This window comes from Gracilinanus agilis, chromosome 1 (assembly GCF_016433145.1).
Source record: "Gracilinanus agilis isolate LMUSP501 chromosome 1, AgileGrace, whole genome shotgun sequence".
Taxonomy (NCBI): Eukaryota; Metazoa; Chordata; class Mammalia; order Didelphimorphia; family Didelphidae; genus Gracilinanus; species Gracilinanus agilis.
In genome coordinates this window covers 782,109,995-782,127,150 of record NC_058130.1, presented here as the reverse complement: position 1 = coordinate 782,127,150, position 17,156 = coordinate 782,109,995, and the positions used below count along the sequence as shown (strand labels likewise).

At 49.7% G+C, this 17,156-nt stretch overlaps 1 protein-coding gene and 1 non-coding gene across 4 annotated transcripts in view; both read right to left on the bottom strand.

Moving 5' to 3' along the window:
• Positions 1-4,904: 4,904 nt before the first annotated feature.
• RANBP1 (RAN binding protein 1) overlaps positions 4,905-17,156 on the bottom strand; it is a 22,377-nt gene continuing 10,125 nt past the window's right edge. Inside the window, exons 1-7 of one of the 3 annotated variants that reach the window (XM_044674616.1) lie at positions 16,085-16,111; positions 15,671-15,795; positions 12,801-12,958; positions 10,688-10,816; positions 8,745-8,824; positions 7,715-7,756; positions 4,905-7,663 (exon numbers count right to left, since the gene is read on the bottom strand). In XM_044674616.1, the coding sequence (XP_044530551.1) occupies positions 7,541-7,663; positions 7,715-7,756; positions 8,745-8,824; positions 10,688-10,816; positions 12,801-12,958; positions 15,671-15,795; positions 16,085-16,111 (684 nt within the window). In that variant the 3' untranslated portion in view covers positions 4,905-7,540. Of the gene's footprint in view, positions 7,774-8,605; positions 8,825-10,687; positions 10,817-12,800; positions 12,959-15,670; positions 15,811-16,084; positions 16,112-17,096 lie in introns of those variants that run through there. The other 2 variants (XM_044674601.1, XM_044674610.1) reach the window with 2 other exon arrangements.
• On the bottom strand, positions 8,446-8,574 carry LOC123232813. The gene has a single exon (XR_006505315.1). It is a non-coding gene; the product is annotated as a small nucleolar RNA SNORA77 (small nucleolar RNA).

Below are 17,156 nucleotides of genomic sequence, written 5' to 3'. Positions count from 1 at the left end.
TTGCCCCCTGACTCAGTGACTCTGTGGTACCCTGATCATTCGTCGGAGGGGCACAGAGTGGGCTCTCAAGGTGAAGCAGCTGAGAACTTGACCCGTCGGAATGATGGCGGCGTCAAGCTCACGCCTTGGGAGATTGATGAAGGCCTGTAGAAAACTCCTTACCATCTGGGTGTTCTCTCTGTCTCCCTCTCCTCCTCTTTCCCTTTGTCCTTCTTTCTCCATTTCTTTCTCCTTTCTCCATCTCTTTGTCTCTCTCTCCTGTTTCTCCTTCTCTCTTTCCCTCTCCACCTGTCTCTCCTTCTTTCTCCCTGTTTCTCTCTCCCTCTCCTCTCCTTTCTCTCTCTGTGCATATAGAATATACATCTTATATATATTTTATATAGCTTATATCTCAGTAGAATAGAAATATCAGTTCCCCATGAATATATACACACTCTTCCCTCATGAATCCAAACTGGACTGCCCTCCCTCACAGGCAGCTCTCTGTCTCTCATCTCTGTGCCTCTGCAAACCTTTTCCTCTATGACTAGAAACACTTTTTTCAAATTAAAATTTCAACTTTATTAAGCCAGTGTGTTCAGTTCCAACATTATGGTGTGTAAGTGTTCAAATGAATGGTTTGGCTAAATATATGAAAATTATAAATCTTTTATTTATAAAGTAGAGAGATACAAAAGGGTAGAAAAGTGGGGGCAGCTGGGTAGCTCAGTGGATTGAGAGCCAAGCTTAGAGACAGGAGGTCCTGGGTTCAAATCTGGCCTCAGACACTTCCCAGCTGTGTGACCTTGGGCAAGTCACTTAACCCCCATTGCCCACCCTTACCACTCTTCTGTCTTGGAGCCAATACACAGTATTGACTCCAAGATGGAAGGTGAGAGTTTAAAAAAAAAGGGTAGAAAAGACATTAACCTATCTAAATAAATATTATTCCAGTGCTTGGCTCAGCCAGGACTTGTTAACCTTCAATCAGAATCAAACTATCTCCAGAAGACAGGAAGGGAAAACCAGCTATCCACTCACCCAAGACAATGACTGGAGCTGAAGGTGACCCCTGAGGCCTACCTTCTTCTTTGAGCCGGCCTTCTTCTTGGAGTTCACTCTCTACTAGCCTCCTTCACCACACTGACTGCGCAGGGATCTTCATGGCTTTTATGGAGGCTTCCTGTCCCTGCCCCTTTTCACGGGGGCCAGTCACAGTTTCCAAATTGTCTAAGTTGTCACCTTTGGATCCACACCTTTCTGAGTGTGTGAACTCTTAAGTTTCGGCTGTTTGAGTTTGGGGGAAAAGGTGGAGCTCTCCAAGTATCTTGCTGGCTTCTCACCTAGCATCAAGTAAGGTGTGAACTCACTAAATGGTTTGTGAGCTCCTCCACCTAGTTCAAGCTTGTGTTGGATTCAATCAAAAGGTAGACAAAGGAGAGCTAATCTTGTCCTCACAATCCAGTGAGGTACTAAGTAGGGGTACTTAAGTTATTGTCAAAGTTTTCACTTTAACTTAGGCAAAGAGAACAAAGGATTCCCTTTTCAGAGTGTGAACTCAAAGAGAACCAAGAACTCCCTTTTACAGGTGGAAGTGCTTAAAGTGTTATCAAGTGTGCCTGAGCTCAAACATCCCTGGCCCACCCCCAATCCCCAATAATCATAAGTGTCCTGGCTTAGTGCACCAAGTAGGCTTTGGAGCTTGGACACTTGGGAAAGAATACAACATTCACAGAGCAACAAACCAGAGAGTTGTAGAACAAAGCCCTGTATCGTCACAGGGAAGAGGGTGGTGCCACCTTCCCCCCTTCACCAATGACTGTCACAGTCCTATCCACCTCCAGAGCATTTTAAAAGTGTCTTTAAAGCAAAATGCAAGGACATTCAGCCAGGCTGACAATTAGCTTAGTGGTTGCCCCTCCCCAGACGGAGGAATGGTTGATTCTGGGGTGAGTGACATTGCTCTTTGACACCCTGACATGGAGCTGAAATAGCCAATGTGCTTTTTAAAAAAGGGATAACACAAACCTTCGTAGGAGATATTGTCAGTATGGCCGACACTAAAATGGTTTAGCAATGAAAAGAGCACTCATGCTTTTAACTTCACAGCCCACCGCAACCCAAAATATGCGTGAGCCCCCCAAATGTACATCCCCTGAAAGAACAGGAGGCTTACCGAATGATCTGGGCTACTGAAGGTAACTCACTTTTCAAAACTGAAAAGCAAAAAGGAAAGAACATTTGAATTGACGTACGTTAGAATGAAGTATTACTTTTTAAAAATTCCCTGGATTTTCAATCAATACTCGCCTTCGGTTGTTCATCTTACAAGTTTTCAGATGCTTCTCGGGCTCACGCAAATTCGTGGAAGAGAGATGGATGAATAAAGTATAGTGGAGCACTTATCAGCCATTCCCTCTTTGCCTTGCACCGTGTGCTTATTTTAGATCTAGAGGGATTCCAGAGAACCTCAGGGAATTTAAATCTATCCAGAAATTTGAGAGATGAAGAAATTGAGGACCAGGCCCAGAAATGACCTTGCCAAAGCTCATGGGACTGGAGTTTGGAGCACAGTCAACTGAGTCATGTCCCTAATTTTAACTGCACCAAATTGCCCATCTCTGGTCACTAACAAGGAACTTTTCCATTAGAGGCTGGCCTTAGTCTCCACCAAGGTTCTTGTCCATGGCTTCAGCATGGAGGGATGATGACTTGGGTTGGCTCCCCAAGGTTCTGCCATGGAAAGCTCAGCTCTGATAGGTCTTGCCAAACCGAGCGAGCCAAGGGCCTGTGTTGGTTTGTCAGCCACACTGGTTGAGGGCACAGGCTGGCCACCAATCATTTTTTCCCACAATTCTTGAGGATTCTCTGAGGTACTGGGAGTGGGGCAGTGGAGGGAAGACCCTGTGACCAGCAAAATTCAGTTTCAAAGTAAAGAGCCCAACAGAATGCCAATAAGGACAGGAAAGCAGCCTTTTTCTTCTCAACACTGAGCACACCCTGTGGATGCCTGCAGAAAGACAACCTGGGCCCAAACTCCATCTCTCATTCCTGACACTGGATGTTACTATTTCTTCAGCTAGAAAATGGGGACGTCTCCCATCTCTTCACTGCAGGGAACATGGTGCCTGCCGGCCTGCTGACCTGGAGAGGGCACAGGCTCTAAGGAAAACATGATGACATCCCTCAGCCTTCTGGAATACACAAGAAATAATAGTCTGTCAACCCACCCTAATGTTTGCAAAGGAAAGGCTAGAAGTCCTTTGGAAATGATGCTGGCCGCCCCATCTTCCACTCACTGGGCACGGCCATGACCCTAGTTCAGCCGACGAAGGCCACTAGTTAATCCCTGACCCCTGCTAGCAGGCACAGCCCTTTGGGACAGTGGTTGTTGCCATTTCCTCTCTCTTTCCCCAGCAGGCTGCACATCATGCTTGTTAATCAATGTGTGAGGAAGGATTTGGTAAGGAGAACCACAAATGGAGGGTATCATCTTCCATTTGCTCAGCAGAACATTTACAAGAAAGGCTCATTAATTTGGGTCCCAACCCACGAGTTTGGAACAGAAGATCAGAGACAGCAGACAGACAGGCCTATTGAGGCAAGTTCAAAATAAGTGCTTCCCAATGAATATTCAGCATCTTCCTGGAAAGATGTTGGCTTCATAGCAGCTTTTCAAAACATTTCTTCAATCAGTCCCCTCACAGAACTCTGAATCATGGGGACTTCTAAGTTAGCCAGCAAACCTCGAATTCTTTCATCCCTCCCGCCTCCTGTTGTCGGGACCTGCCCAAGTCTCTTCCCTTTTCTGGGCCCATTTCCCCATCTATCAAACAAGGGGGCAGGAATGCTGTGGTCCATTCGGCCACACAGCAAATCCTGCCCCCCCCCCAGGAACACCGGCTATTCCTACAAAGCCTTTTTGGCCCTGAGAGGCTGGGAGGTAGATAGACTTTGGTGATGAAATGGCAGCCAACTTCTTAAACTCAGGCCTCCCAATTCCAGGATCCCTGTTCCTTTACTCAGATGCCCAAGAAATGGCCCCTGGTATCTCCATTTCAATGCATGAAAAGTGTGAGAATTCAGCAGACCTCGAGGGAACAAGCCCCCGGCTCTACTGAATTGATCTACCAGCACGAAGGCCCAGTGTCCGGCCCAGGGACATTTTCGGGACAGAGTTCAATGGCCCGTTCTCCCAGGCTCCCACACTGACCCTTCTCCACAAGCTCATGGAGTCAATGGGCCCAAGTTCTAAAGGTAAACTATCTCGTGTGACCTGGTCAAGTCCCAACATCCCGGGGTTTCTTCTTTCCTTAAAGGAATAATAAAACAACCCCAACCTTTTTCTTTAGCCCTTGCCATCTGCGTCTTAAAGAGTCTATACAATAGTGTTGGTTCCCAGGCAAAAAGAGCAATAAGGGCTAGGCAATGAGATTTAAGTGACTCACCCAGGGCCACCCAGCTAGGAAGTGTGTGTCTGAGGCCAGATTTGAACCTAGGATCTCCCCGTCTCTAGGCCTGGCTCTCAAACAACTGGCTGCCTTTTTGGCATCTTTAAAACCTTCCAAATTTGGATTAATAATATGGAAATAGGTCTGGATCAATGAGACACGGAAAACCCAGTGGAATTGCTCGTTGGCTACGGGAGTGGGGTGGGAGGAGGGGAGGGAAAGAACATGAATCATGTGACCATGGGAAAATCCTCTAAATTAATTAATTAAACTAAATAAATAATAATAAAAATACCCACCACCTTCCAATTTGGGATTTTTAGCGAAGGTTCCAAACCCAGGGCTATTTCCTGGCCTTGTGGCTCCACGGCAGAGGTCGGAGCAGCCTACACTAAGAAGCCTTCCCAAAGGCAGCCAACCAACTCCCCCAGGCTGGACGATTCGGATAAGACGATGCAGACACTCCCTGGAGAATTACATTTAAGTGGCACTTTATTGGAACACAAAACAATTACAGAGTGAGACAAGCTCTCTTTTTGGAAGGGGGAAGAGTGAGTGCCTGGTCCGTTTCGACCCCACACCCCTCCTTGGCTTCCCCTTTCGAGGGGAAAGCATCTCGGGGACATCCATCCCGGTTTACACACATTAACTTCAACGAAAGCATTTCAAAAAGCATACCCTCCTGCTCCCCAAGAACTAGCGTTCCCGTGGCGATGGCACAGGAAGAAATCAAAGCCAATAGAACATTCACGGATTCCAACTTCTTGTTTCCAGTGTCTCCAAAGCAGAGAGTGGAACAGAACATTCGGTTTCATGTGCAAAGTTTCTTGGTCGCACTAACATCTCATTTTCAAAGGGTCTCGTTGGACCTCTTCCTTCCTGCTACTCGCCCAGCACGGCCTCAGTCACACTGTGTTACAAAGGTGAACACCGCCTAGAATAACCAAAGTTTAGCAGTTGGAGAAGGAAATCTTCCGTTGGGTGGTCTGCATTTATTTTTCTTTAAAACAATCTCACTCTTCCTTTGGAAGGGCACTCCACTGAGAGGGGATCCAAGGGCGGACAGAACACAGAGCGAAACGGGGAAAACACCGAGTCATAACATGAACATCTACAGCTGGGACATAATCAACACAGTCAGTCAACTGGTGGAGGGGCTGAGGAAAGGGCCTTCAGGAAGCAAGACAGACATGCTTTCTTGGTTTTGTCTGAAATAAAGCACCTTTGGTGGGCGATGAGGAAAACAAGCCAAGGGAAGTCTGACTGAAGTGAGTCCTTTAGCTCTACTACTAAGAAACGCTATAGGCTACTATGCTTTGCAACCGCTTCCGTTGCTTTCCAAAGCTCACAGTGAATAGAATAGTGGAAATAAAACTCTGGCCTGGGCGGCTTTCTGTTCTCACTGGTTCCACAGCTAGTCAACATTTCTCAAGCTTAGGGCAGAAGAAAACATTTTAAGGAAAAAAATACAACCGTCAGCATTTAAATTGTAAAACCGTCCTGCCCAAAGGAAGGCCTTTCAGCCTTAAGAAGCTGGAAGTTCTCAGCCTACAACTCAGAGCCTGAAGCCAAACTTAAGCTACAGAGACAAGCCGGCCAGGTGAGCCTCGGGAGAGGGAGGGGGCTGAGGAGGGGGCACGAGGGACACACCACACAGCCACACCCCACCGATGACTTCCCTGAGGGCAGGCACACAGGCAGCTGAGGTATTCTTCACTTCTGGGGGTGCTGGGGAATGACACGCGTACCTCCTCCTAGGAGGGGCTGCGTTTGGGACAGCTGATGGCCTGAGGCCGCCCACCCCCTAGGCAGAGCTCAGGACCCAACACACTGGTAGCTGAAGGAAATAGTGCCTTTCATCCACTCAGACCCGAAAACAACCTGGGCAGCACCGACAGGCAAGCCACGAAGCCGAGCCTCACCGCTCTTGGCCCTGGAGCTCTGCTCAGAAACGAACCACTCTTCCTGCCCCCAGAGGCCAGTGGGGGCTCCCTGGTGGCACCTGTCCGTCACCAAGGCCTTTAGCTCAGTTATGCTGCTGGAATTCAGGCCTCCCCTTATCTCACCTCTAGGAGGGGGTAGGGAGGGGTCAACAAACCTGTGCCAGCCAAGCTCATGGCACCTCAACTGGTTCTGACTTGCCAATGATACGCTACCATACCTAATTCTCAGTGGGGGCTTCCCCTGCCCCCCAACATCAAGGACAAGAATGTCCCAGGTATGGGAAAGCGCCTTCTGCCAGAAGAATGAAATACACAGGCATAGCTGACAAGAGAACCAAGACCAAACTGGACCACCACGGTTCTGCCCATGTGCCCAGGAGAGCTCCCAAAGCTGGGCTCCAGGGAGCCCACAAGAGAGCTGCCTCTACCGACTTCACTCCAAATCTCAGGTTGGCCAAAGCCCCAGAGGAGGGCCACAATACTAAGGTCTCTGTGCTCTACGGAGGGCACAGCATCCTATTCCGACTCTGGGGCTTCCCAGGGAGGAAAGCCCACAGGAAGACAACTCAACAACTTAAGCTATGCCAACTGTGCCACCAGGAATAATGCTGCAACCATGCCAGGTGAGCTGGCTCCATCACGAATGAAGCAGCTACCTTCGGGGGAAGCCAAAGGCATCCCCATCCAAAGCTTGCCAATGACACCATCAACCTCAATGAGACAGTTCAGCAGAAACGGCTCCCCCCAGGCCCCCCACAAGTCACCAACACAGCCAAGGCACCTGACAACAACCGGTGCCAGGAGTTACTTTAGCCATCAGTGTGTGGAAGTAAACATATACAACTCAGTCCTGTCCTCGGATGCAGCTTTGAAATGTTTTATTCACTCTTTTGGATGTACTATAAATAAGTGTTTCCACTATGGAAAAGAATGGCATGAGCGCAGTACATTTGACTGGGGAATGGGTCTGCTGAAGAAGACATCTTCAAAAGGGTAAAAGCTTAGAAAACAACCTGGAGGCTGGAATTCAGTTCTTTATATAAAGTCCCTTGTAAAAAAAAACAAAAAACAAAACCAAAAATGAACAAAAATAAAGAAAATAAAAGGAAAAAAAATTAGGAAAGAATGTGAGGCCCATGGTGAGATGAGTTAATGCTGCTCAGTGTCCTAATTCTGGGCCTCCGAGATCTCAGACTCCTGGGACTTAGACTCTTGGGTCTCCTCGGTCTCTTGGGTCTCAGACGTCTGTTCCTCTTGGTCCTTCTCTTGGGCCTCCTGGGCCTCAAGCACCTCCTTCTTCACCCGGATCTCTGGCACAGACTCCGAGTCACCATCCTTCACCGAGAGTTCCTCTAACTTCTTAGCCATTTGGTCACAACTTCTCTCTTTGACTAGTCCTGCTAAAACACACCAACCAGAGGAGTCAGCAGCAGCTGGGTCCACAAGGATGAGCAGGTGGACACAAGTGACAGTGCAGAACCCTTGCCTCAACGAGCTGGACTCAACCCCACCCCCACTCCAGGACTTGCCATGACTAAAAACTAGGAAGGATCTAAAGGATTCCCCTCACCCCCAAGAACCATGTGACCTCCCTAGGAAGCCATCCTACTCTGGGCTAGGAAAGACCAAATGATGGCCCAACTGAAGAGCTTCAACGTCCTCCCCCGGGGCCTTCCACCAGCCGGCCCCAAGGCCCACTTGATTCCCCAGGTTAAGATTTTAAATGCTCTCCAAATGGTAATTGCTGCCATTTGAAATACTCAATTTGGAGGGGAACTATTCAAGTTGTTTAGTCAATCTACAGCTTGCCACCATTTTTCTTTTCAACTCCTTCATGCCAACAGGAAGTAAGTGGCGTTATGCCTAAGCCATCCGGGATTGCGGCCTCCTAATACTTTGGTCAGTCCCAGACACCCGGCCCAGCCAACTCTAAAATCATTGCCATTCCATGCGGGTCCATAATTAGCTTTTTTGATTGAGCTACACAGGAAAAGAGAGGGGGCCGACCTCTTAACTAGACAGCAATGGCCCAAGCCTCTGGCATCTGCCAGGAAGAGACTTGCCCGGCTCTGGGGTGTTTCCCAGGCAGTTGCAGAGGCCTTTCACTAGAGAAAGGGGTTTGCAACACCGTGGGGCGCTTCTCTAGCAGACTGGAAAAGCAGCAAGACTGAGGAAGGCAGTCAAGTACAGAGTGAGTCTGCGGGGAACAGCAAGGAACGGCGGGAGCTTTACCTTTCTCTTCTATTGGTTCCTCCTCCGGTTCTTCCTCCGGTTCTTCCTTCGGTTCTTCTTCCGGTTCTTCTTCCGGTTCTACTTTCAGCTCCACTTTCGACTCCACTCTCGCCTCTACTCTCGACTCCACTTTCAGCACTATTTTCGACTCTTCTTTCTTTTTTGGTTTCTTTAGCTCCTTCTTGCATTCTTCGAATTTTGCCTTAAACTTCTGAGCATCTAGATAAAGAAAAGAGATGTCAGCCTCTGCCCCTGCCTGCCTCCCTTTTCTTGGCAAATGTCCGTGACGGCCAAGCACTTCAAGTTCTTCAGGGAACCTTCTCACATCGAATCCCAAGAGGGACCATTCTTGTCCCCATTTTAATGCCATGAGGCAACATGTCCATTGGAATCTGAGAACAAAATCTTGAAGACCCCCTAGACTCTGAGCAGAAGAGGCCTTAGAGACCTTCCTCCTTTCAGAGCAGACTGAGGCCCAGAGAGGACATGACCTGCCTGAAGTCACCCAGGGACAGAGATGGGAGGCCAGTGTGCACACCCCGTGTGCCTGCATGATCCCCAGGCCTCCCAGGGGAGGTAGGGGGCGCTCTGATTATCCCCATCTTAGCTCCACAGGGCAGGCGCCCAACAAACAAGGGACTAACCCAGAGCTCTACAGCTTTTCTAAGTGTCTGGGATCCGACTTGAAGTCAGGACTTACTGACTCCTTACCTCACCACCAACCACCCAATGGGCAATTGCGCATACTCGGGGCTGAGGCTTTCCAACATGCCTTGGCATGTTGCCCCTCCAGAGTTCCTTAGGCTCATCCTTGGCCACAAAACACTGGGGGCTTTCAATGGCCCATCCAGATTTAGAATAAGGAAATGTGTTCCCCACGCAGGCTCTGCCCAGAGTTCTCAAATGTTACCAATAAAACTTGTCTACTCAAACCTGTAGCTCAAGAGACAAAGGAGTTATTAGCAATGTTTCATACCAAAGGTAAAGTTGTGGAGGATCGCCCTTTATTTATCGAGGGGCCTTCAGGGGTGATCCTCTGGCCCAGCTTATAGGACTGGCTGAGGGACACTAACTAATCAATGATTCCCTGGTCATCTGCACTTTTTAACATTTTCAGCAATCGAGCTGATGCAGGAAGCAAACATAAGAGCAAATGTTGCTTCCACGTAGGCTCCCCTCAATACACTGGGCAGCCCAGCAGCCCTTCCTGGGCATGCCTGCCAGCCATCCACAGAAGGAAGTAGTTTTTTTTTTTGTTTTGTTTTTTTGTTTTTTTATCCTGGGACTCCATTCTAGGAGCATAGGGCCACAACCAGTAGGCAATGGGACACACAGTTGCTCAGGGTCACCCAGCTGGGAAGTGTCTGAGGCTGGATTTGAACCTAGGCCTGGCTCTCAATCCACTGAGCTAGCCCAGCTGCCCCTACTTTAGGTTGCAGTTTCTTTAGCAGATGTAGTTTTTACAGGGTGGGGTTGCTAGCCCCACGCCCAGCCCTCCTCCTTTTTTCATCCGGGCTAGGGACCGTCCTTGGCCTAGGAGTGGTAAGGGTGGGCGATAGGGGTCAAGTGACTTGCCCAAGGTCACACAGCTGGAAGTGTCCGAGGCCGGACTTGAACCTAGGACCTCCAGTCTCTAGGCCTGGCTCTCAATCCACTGAGCCACTCGGCTGCCCCTGAAGGAAGTAGTAGGAAGGGGCAAAAGAGCTGGGTAAAATCCTCACTGCCCTGAGTTAGGGCTATGGCCTCTCTGGACCTTCTTCTTCCTCCCCCTGAGCCCAATCAGCCTTCCCCATTTACTAACCACCAGTTGAGTAGACACAAAGCCCCAGGCCAGAATTACAACCAAGCACAAGTCTGTGTTCCTTAGGGTCAGAGGTACTGTAAGCTTAAGGATCCGAGTTCAAATTTTCTCCATGACACACCGCATGAGTCATTTCCTCTCTCAGGCTGTTTTCCCCTTGTAAAATGGAAGTATTGATTCAGATGACCTGTGGAGTCATCTGTGCCAGGGCAGAGGGTCATTGGAGCCAGGCATCTCAATGCTAGTCAAAAGCAGCACATTCTCCCAAATACCTCACTCACTTTCTGCATTCAGGAATCGGATGGCCAACAGCTCTGGCTTTGGACTTTCATCGGCAAAGTCAGCATGTGTGTTCCAAACCCAAGCCCTGTCACTGCCTGCATTGGGCTTCAGCTCCATCAGTGGGGTTACTGGCAGAGAGAAGAAAGGAAGGGAAAAGAAGACAGGTTAGGGTGAGCAGGCATGGACACACTGCCCCATGATCCCTCACTCCTTTTCTAAAATCCTGTACTACCCATGGTCATTGCCTAGCTAGGGTCAGGGCAATGGGAATGCTCCCAAGGAGCCCAGTCTTTGTGACTCTGGGTTCCCTTTCTTTTCTTTCTCCTTACTCCCTCATAGAGTAGGGACAGGAGGGCAAAACTCCAACGTTGAATAGCCACCTTCAAAGACTCAATAGAAATATAGTTATACTTGGTAAAAATCCAGGTGTCCAGGGCTAGAAGGTCTGAAGTGGGGCACAGTGAGCAGTAGATACTGCTCTGATTCCTTCCCTGCTGAGCTCTGAGGCCAAAGCTGGATAGTCCCGAAAGCAGGGAGACTATCCCAAGTCTGTCTCTGGATCTCCACTTGATCTTATACATGGCAGACACTTGTTTTATTATAAGAGAGAAATTAAAACAGACTACATCAGGAAAAGGACTACACAAATCCTACAGCACACCCCAAACACCACATCACAGACTTTCAATGCGAAAGGGGAAAAAAAAAAAAGCAGAGAGCTATGGGCACTACAGTTTGTCGTCTCTCACTGAATGCACCATTCAGAAAACATATTACAGGAGCAGCTTCTCCAGGCCCAAACTCTGACCAGATCCCCCAGTCGATGTCTCTTCCAGGAGGTCAAAGCTAGTCTCTCACACACTATAAACTACTTGGAGGAATGATCTTCGGTGTCAAGGAGACCCATCAATTAATTCAAACCAACCTCCATTCCTTCTCTTATGACCCTTCCTCCAAAGTCTCCCATGGAAAAGGGAGCACCACCAGCATCCTGGAGGGCAAACCTGGCAGCCACTGCCCCCCACTGGGTCAAGGTTCTAAGGCTGGTTGTTTTGTGGCTGCGGCAACTCCCCAAACCATCTAAGTGAGGAGCAGGGGAAGGAAACTGGTTATGTTATTGTGGGTTTTTTCGGTTAATGTTCTCACTATGGAAAAAGAAAAATTCCAAAGCCCTTCATTTTAGAGAGAAACTAAGGCTCAGGGAGGTTCAGTGACTTGCCCAGAAGCATAGAGGTAAATCCTTAAGTAGAACAGACAGAAGCAAAAAGTGCAGTGAACTAGAAATCACCCATCTGGGTTTTAGTCCAATTTACGGCATAACCTCTAGTACCTACCTTCTCTGCTGAACCCATTTCTTCCTCCTTAAAAAAGGGGCAGGGGGAAGGGGGGGAGGGCTTACCACACAATCCCTCTTAATCTCTTCTAGGGCCAATACTAGGATTCCCATTCAAGGCTGCTGTGGGTTCTCACATCCAACTCTAGCTAGGCCTGATTCTGCATATCTGGCCCCTGACAGAAACCCAAAGGCCACAACAGAAATCATGTCCATCCTTGGCTTCTCTCCTCTAGGCCAACAGTGCCAGGCCCCTCAGATAGCCACACTCCCTAATAACCCTGAACATCTGCCAGCTTGCCCACGGCACTCGGGACACAACATTCGGGTTGGTCTATCAGCACAGACCTTTTATTATTCAAGTCTTGTTTCTGTTTCTATCTACACAGAGAAGACTTCTTTCTTTTTAAAGATAAGCCAAGAGGGCTGTATCATCACCCTATGGGGCTCCTAAGAGCTTATATGCACAGGGTTGCCAATGTCATCTTCCACCCCCAGGTCTCTGTCCGACCCTGACCCTATGCATGCAAAGCATTTCTCTTCACCCCTGTTGCATTTCCTTGGCTTGGCCTGGCATTTAGCTGGCATCTTTCTCAAAGCAAATTCTGCCATCTAGAATGCATACACATCTGGTTACATTCCAATTTCAGAGAAGAGCTTTTAAAAATCCGCTTTAATTCTAGACTTCAAACTACCTGCATTGTTCAGCAAGTTTATGCAAATGGGGCCCCTGGGGTGGCCCTGGTGTCACCTCAAGCAAAACAAAAAGGTTTACGTACTATAGTGATTCGCACAGATCTTCAGAGTCTTGTCCCGTCTCATGAGGAGGCGAATTGTCCCTTTCTCCTTGTGTCTCAGCAGCTTCACATCACCTGTCCCTCGCTCTTTCCACTCTGGAAGGTCATTCTCAGACGCAAATCGGAACAGCTTCGCTCGCCTTTGGAGAGACTCACCACATTACCACATGATCGGATCTAACAGCACAACTTAGAACTGACACAAAATTAAGTGACAGGATGAGCCAGGCTCTCTTCCCCCAACATATCCAAATATGCTCAGCCAGAAGAAAATTAGTCCTGCCTGGTTCTTTAAGGTAGGAGAAGGAAACAACTTGTTCACAAAGGGGACAAAATCGGGTGCAAGCTCTTGCCCCAAATACTATTCCTGTCTTAATGCCCAGGGAGGAGCTCTGTATCAATAACATCGGACTTCTTACGGCTGTACGATAAACATGTTGAAAGTCAATGTACTCTGAGGGATTTATGGTAAAGATGCTACCCACACATCCAGAGGAAGGACTACAGGAGAGGAAACATAGAAGATAAGCAATTGCTTGAACGCATGGGTGGAGGTGGACATGATTGGGGATGTGGACTCGAAATGACCACACCAATGCAACTAACAATATGGAAATAGGCCCAGAACAAGGACACATGTTACAACCAGTGGAAATGTGTGTCGGCCATGGGTGGGGGGTGAAGGGGAAAGTAGGAGCATGAAGCATGTAACCATGTTAAAAATGAATGCTAATAAATGTTTAAAAAAAAAAGTCAATGTAATCACTTGTCCTAATCAATGATGTTCCTGCTAATACAGAAGACAAAATCACATCTGGAAAATAACCATCCCACGGCACTATGCTCCTGCCGAGCCTGGGAATGTGGTGTTTCCTTGTTTTACAGATGAGACAACTGAAGACACTGCAATCCAAAAGACAGGGAGAAAGGCTGATGGAATTCGACACTTGAGAATTCCAAATGCTACAAGCTACTCAAGAAGACCTGAGACGCAGTCACATGTTTTCCTTCAGCAAAGGATGCACAGGAAAAGCCAGGCATGCAGAGGGCCCCTTGTCCAGAGTAGAAGCCACATCTAGAGGGAAGGCCCCTCACCAGCCCCAGCCCCAGGGTGGATGACCCACCGCTAGTCAACAGGCACAGAACTGAGGAGGAGGAAAGGAGGCTGTATTATATTTTATATGGCCTCCTGCCGAACGTCCCCAGGGTTCTTTCTGAAACACAGGCCTATCTTCCTGGGTCAATGCTGTTCTCTGGGTGATCCTACTGAGGGAAGCATGGACTCCAGCCCACAGGCACTCAAGAATCCAAGTTTACAGGACACCCAAGAAGCAACAGAGAGATGCATGGGGGAGGGGGGGATTGCACTGGGGAACAAACAAGGCTGGTGAAAGGTGGCACTAGAAGCAATTAGTGAAAAGGTGACATCGGGCTACCCAACTGTCAGAGCACACACAGCATGCTGGTGGCAGCCCAAATGCACCCAGTCAAGGGAAAAATCCTGAGTGGGCCTGAGGACTAACTTGAGAGGGCAGGAATAAGGATATGCTAGGAATCAACCAAGCAGATGCCTACTGGGGACACAGACACAAAGCCAAAGGCAATCTCTTTAAGGAGCCCAACTCCCTCTAGGAGCCAATATGCACTGCTGTGAGCAACACCCAACCTTGGGGGTAACAGTGGTGGGGGTGGAGGGAGGGCCACAGCAGGCCCTTAGTGAATATCTGAGAATGACCTGGAGGAAGATCACAGACAATTCAGGTAGGGGGAGAATAGTAGGGAAAGAAGGGACAGCAGGGTGGTTGGGGCCCCCACCAAGGGCATGAGCTGAGTCAGATACTGTCAGATCTGAAAAGGCTGATGGGACATAGCCAGGGGAGTCACTGGGTAATGAGGCCAAACCCTCACTGCAAAATCCACTGGGGGGGGGGGGGCGCGCGGGGGCTCTGAGGGGAAAGACTTAAGGCAGAGAGCCCAATTAAAGAAGCTTTTGGATAAGGAGACACAGGCCCACTTGAGGGGAGATGGTGAACAGATAGAAATGGTGTGATTTAGCACCTGTTGAAGGAATCAGGAGCTGATGACAATCCTCGCCAAGGGCCTACAACAAGGGGGCGGGGTGTGTATGTATGTGTGCCTAGCACAGAAAGTGGGACATTCACAAGAAAGGAAACTGAGGCAGACGCAGGCTTTGTAAGGGACTCTTTTTGTGTAAAAGGAGGAGGATGAATTCTATTATCTTTGGAGACTCCCAGATGTTCCTAGACTTTCTAACCCCCAACACTTGTAATGTCCCTTTTGGTCCCCCCCCCCCCAATTTCCCAATTCCATTGTAATCTCCATTTTCTTCCTTTTCTCATCAGTCTTTTTATCCCATTCTTTCTTTCACACATCCTACATGACTCCTGGAAAGTCTCTGAGTGTCCCTCAGGGCCAATGAGGCATGACACCCAGATGCTTTCCCAGGCCATCCCATCATCAGTAATTGCTCTGTGAACTCCTCTTCTGTGGCCTTTGGATTCACACTCAAGATTCTATTCAGCCACCAGGCCCAGAGGGGCTCTAACACTAAAGCAGGGAAAGGGAACTGGAAGAGCCCCTGATCAGGCCAGGAGGCCTGGTTCCACAAAGCACTAGCTCTGGGACTGGACCAGTCCTGACATCCCTCCTTAGCCAGGCAAGAAGCACTCACTCTGTAACTCAAAACTGTTGGCAGAATGATCATCACCTACAACACTGGAAACACAAGTCTGCATGGTCAGGTTAAGACTGGGGTCTTCCTGACTCTAAGACTCAGTTTCCCCATCTGTAAAGCAAGACTTGGGGCATACATAGCACCCAGGCACACTCACATCTTAAAGAGCTCTTCTTCATCTTCCTCCAGGGTCTTAATCTCCTGCTCAGGCAGAGAGACAATGGGCTCAAACTGGGGATCGTGGTTGGTATCGTCCATGCTCTCACTGGTTGAATCATGCTCCTCTCCATGAGATTCCTGCAAAAATAAACAAAAAAACACAGCAAGCAATACCTGAGTGAGTGCAATGACCTAGGCTGGATAAAAGTAAGAGCAAGAATGACTCCGGCCACCATCTACAGAACCCCGACAGATTTGCAAAGTGCTTTCCTCCTCTTGTCTGTTCCTCCCACCTACTCTGATAGGAAGGTGCTGTTATCATTATACCCATTTTACAGCTACAAAAACAGGCAGACAAAGGTGGAGTGACTTGCTCAGAGTAACACAGCTTTGAGCTCAGCCTCTGGGGCACTTCCTGGCTGTCAGGACTGGCAGGCATTTGCTAAGCTCTCCGCCTGTGCCAGGAACAACACAGAGGCCCAGTCCATCCAGAAGCCCCAGGGTGGGCCTGCAGGGAGGCAGCCATCTCCTCTGGGGATGCTGGAGTTTCTCCAGGTTGTTTTTTTTGGGGGAAAGCCTTGGCAAGAGCATCCCCAGTGATTAGGGAGACCCCAAGCACCCTGGGCAGGAGAAATTCACCCTGTAATCCACCAATCGGATGGGTCATGGTGCCCAGGAGGCCCAGAAGCCAGTGCGGGAACTGCGTTAGGCAGGCCTTCCCGTGTCAGTTCTGAGGCAGCCTCCTCTGGAGGTTTCTTTTTTCTTTCAGCTCCTTGCTTCCTTTCCCTTCCCTACAAGGAGGGCAGGGTGGGCAAGAAGAGATAAGGGACTTGCCCAAGGTCATACAGTGGTGGCCCCATTGGAATCGGAGGACCCCCCCCCCCACCTCCAGGCCTGGTTCTCTCCGCTGCCCCAAGCACGTTTCCTGACGCTCTAACCGCTAATCAAAACGCCAGGCACGCTCCCCCTCCTAGAGTTCCCAAATTTCTGCCTTGGCCCCTGGTGCTGCAGTGCCTGCAGGGGTAGGGGGCACGGGGGAGGGGTTTCTTTGGCCACTCCTCGTGGCAAAGTCCCAGATCCGAGATTGAGGTCAGCACAAAGGAGCCGCGCGGGGGCCGCCACCTCTCCCCATGGCCGCTGCGGCCCGGAGCCTCACGTGTCCGGGCCCGGCCCGCCCACGTGCGTCCCCTTCCTCGGCCCACGTGGCCGCCGCTGGGCCCGCGGAGCCAGGCCACCAAGGACCGGTCCCGGCCCCGCGGGTCGGACCGCCCTTCCCCGCCCCCCTTTCCCCCGGCCCAGCTACGGGCCTGAGTTCCGGGCCTCCCCGCTCCCGCCCCCTGTCGGCCCCACGCGGCCCCCGGCCTTTACTCGGGCCAGGCCCTGCCGCCTCCTCCGGTCCCGCGGGCCCCACGCGCAGCACGCACCTCGGTAGTCGCCATCAGAGCGGAGTGGGGGGGCGATGCGGCAGAAGCGGCAGCGATGGC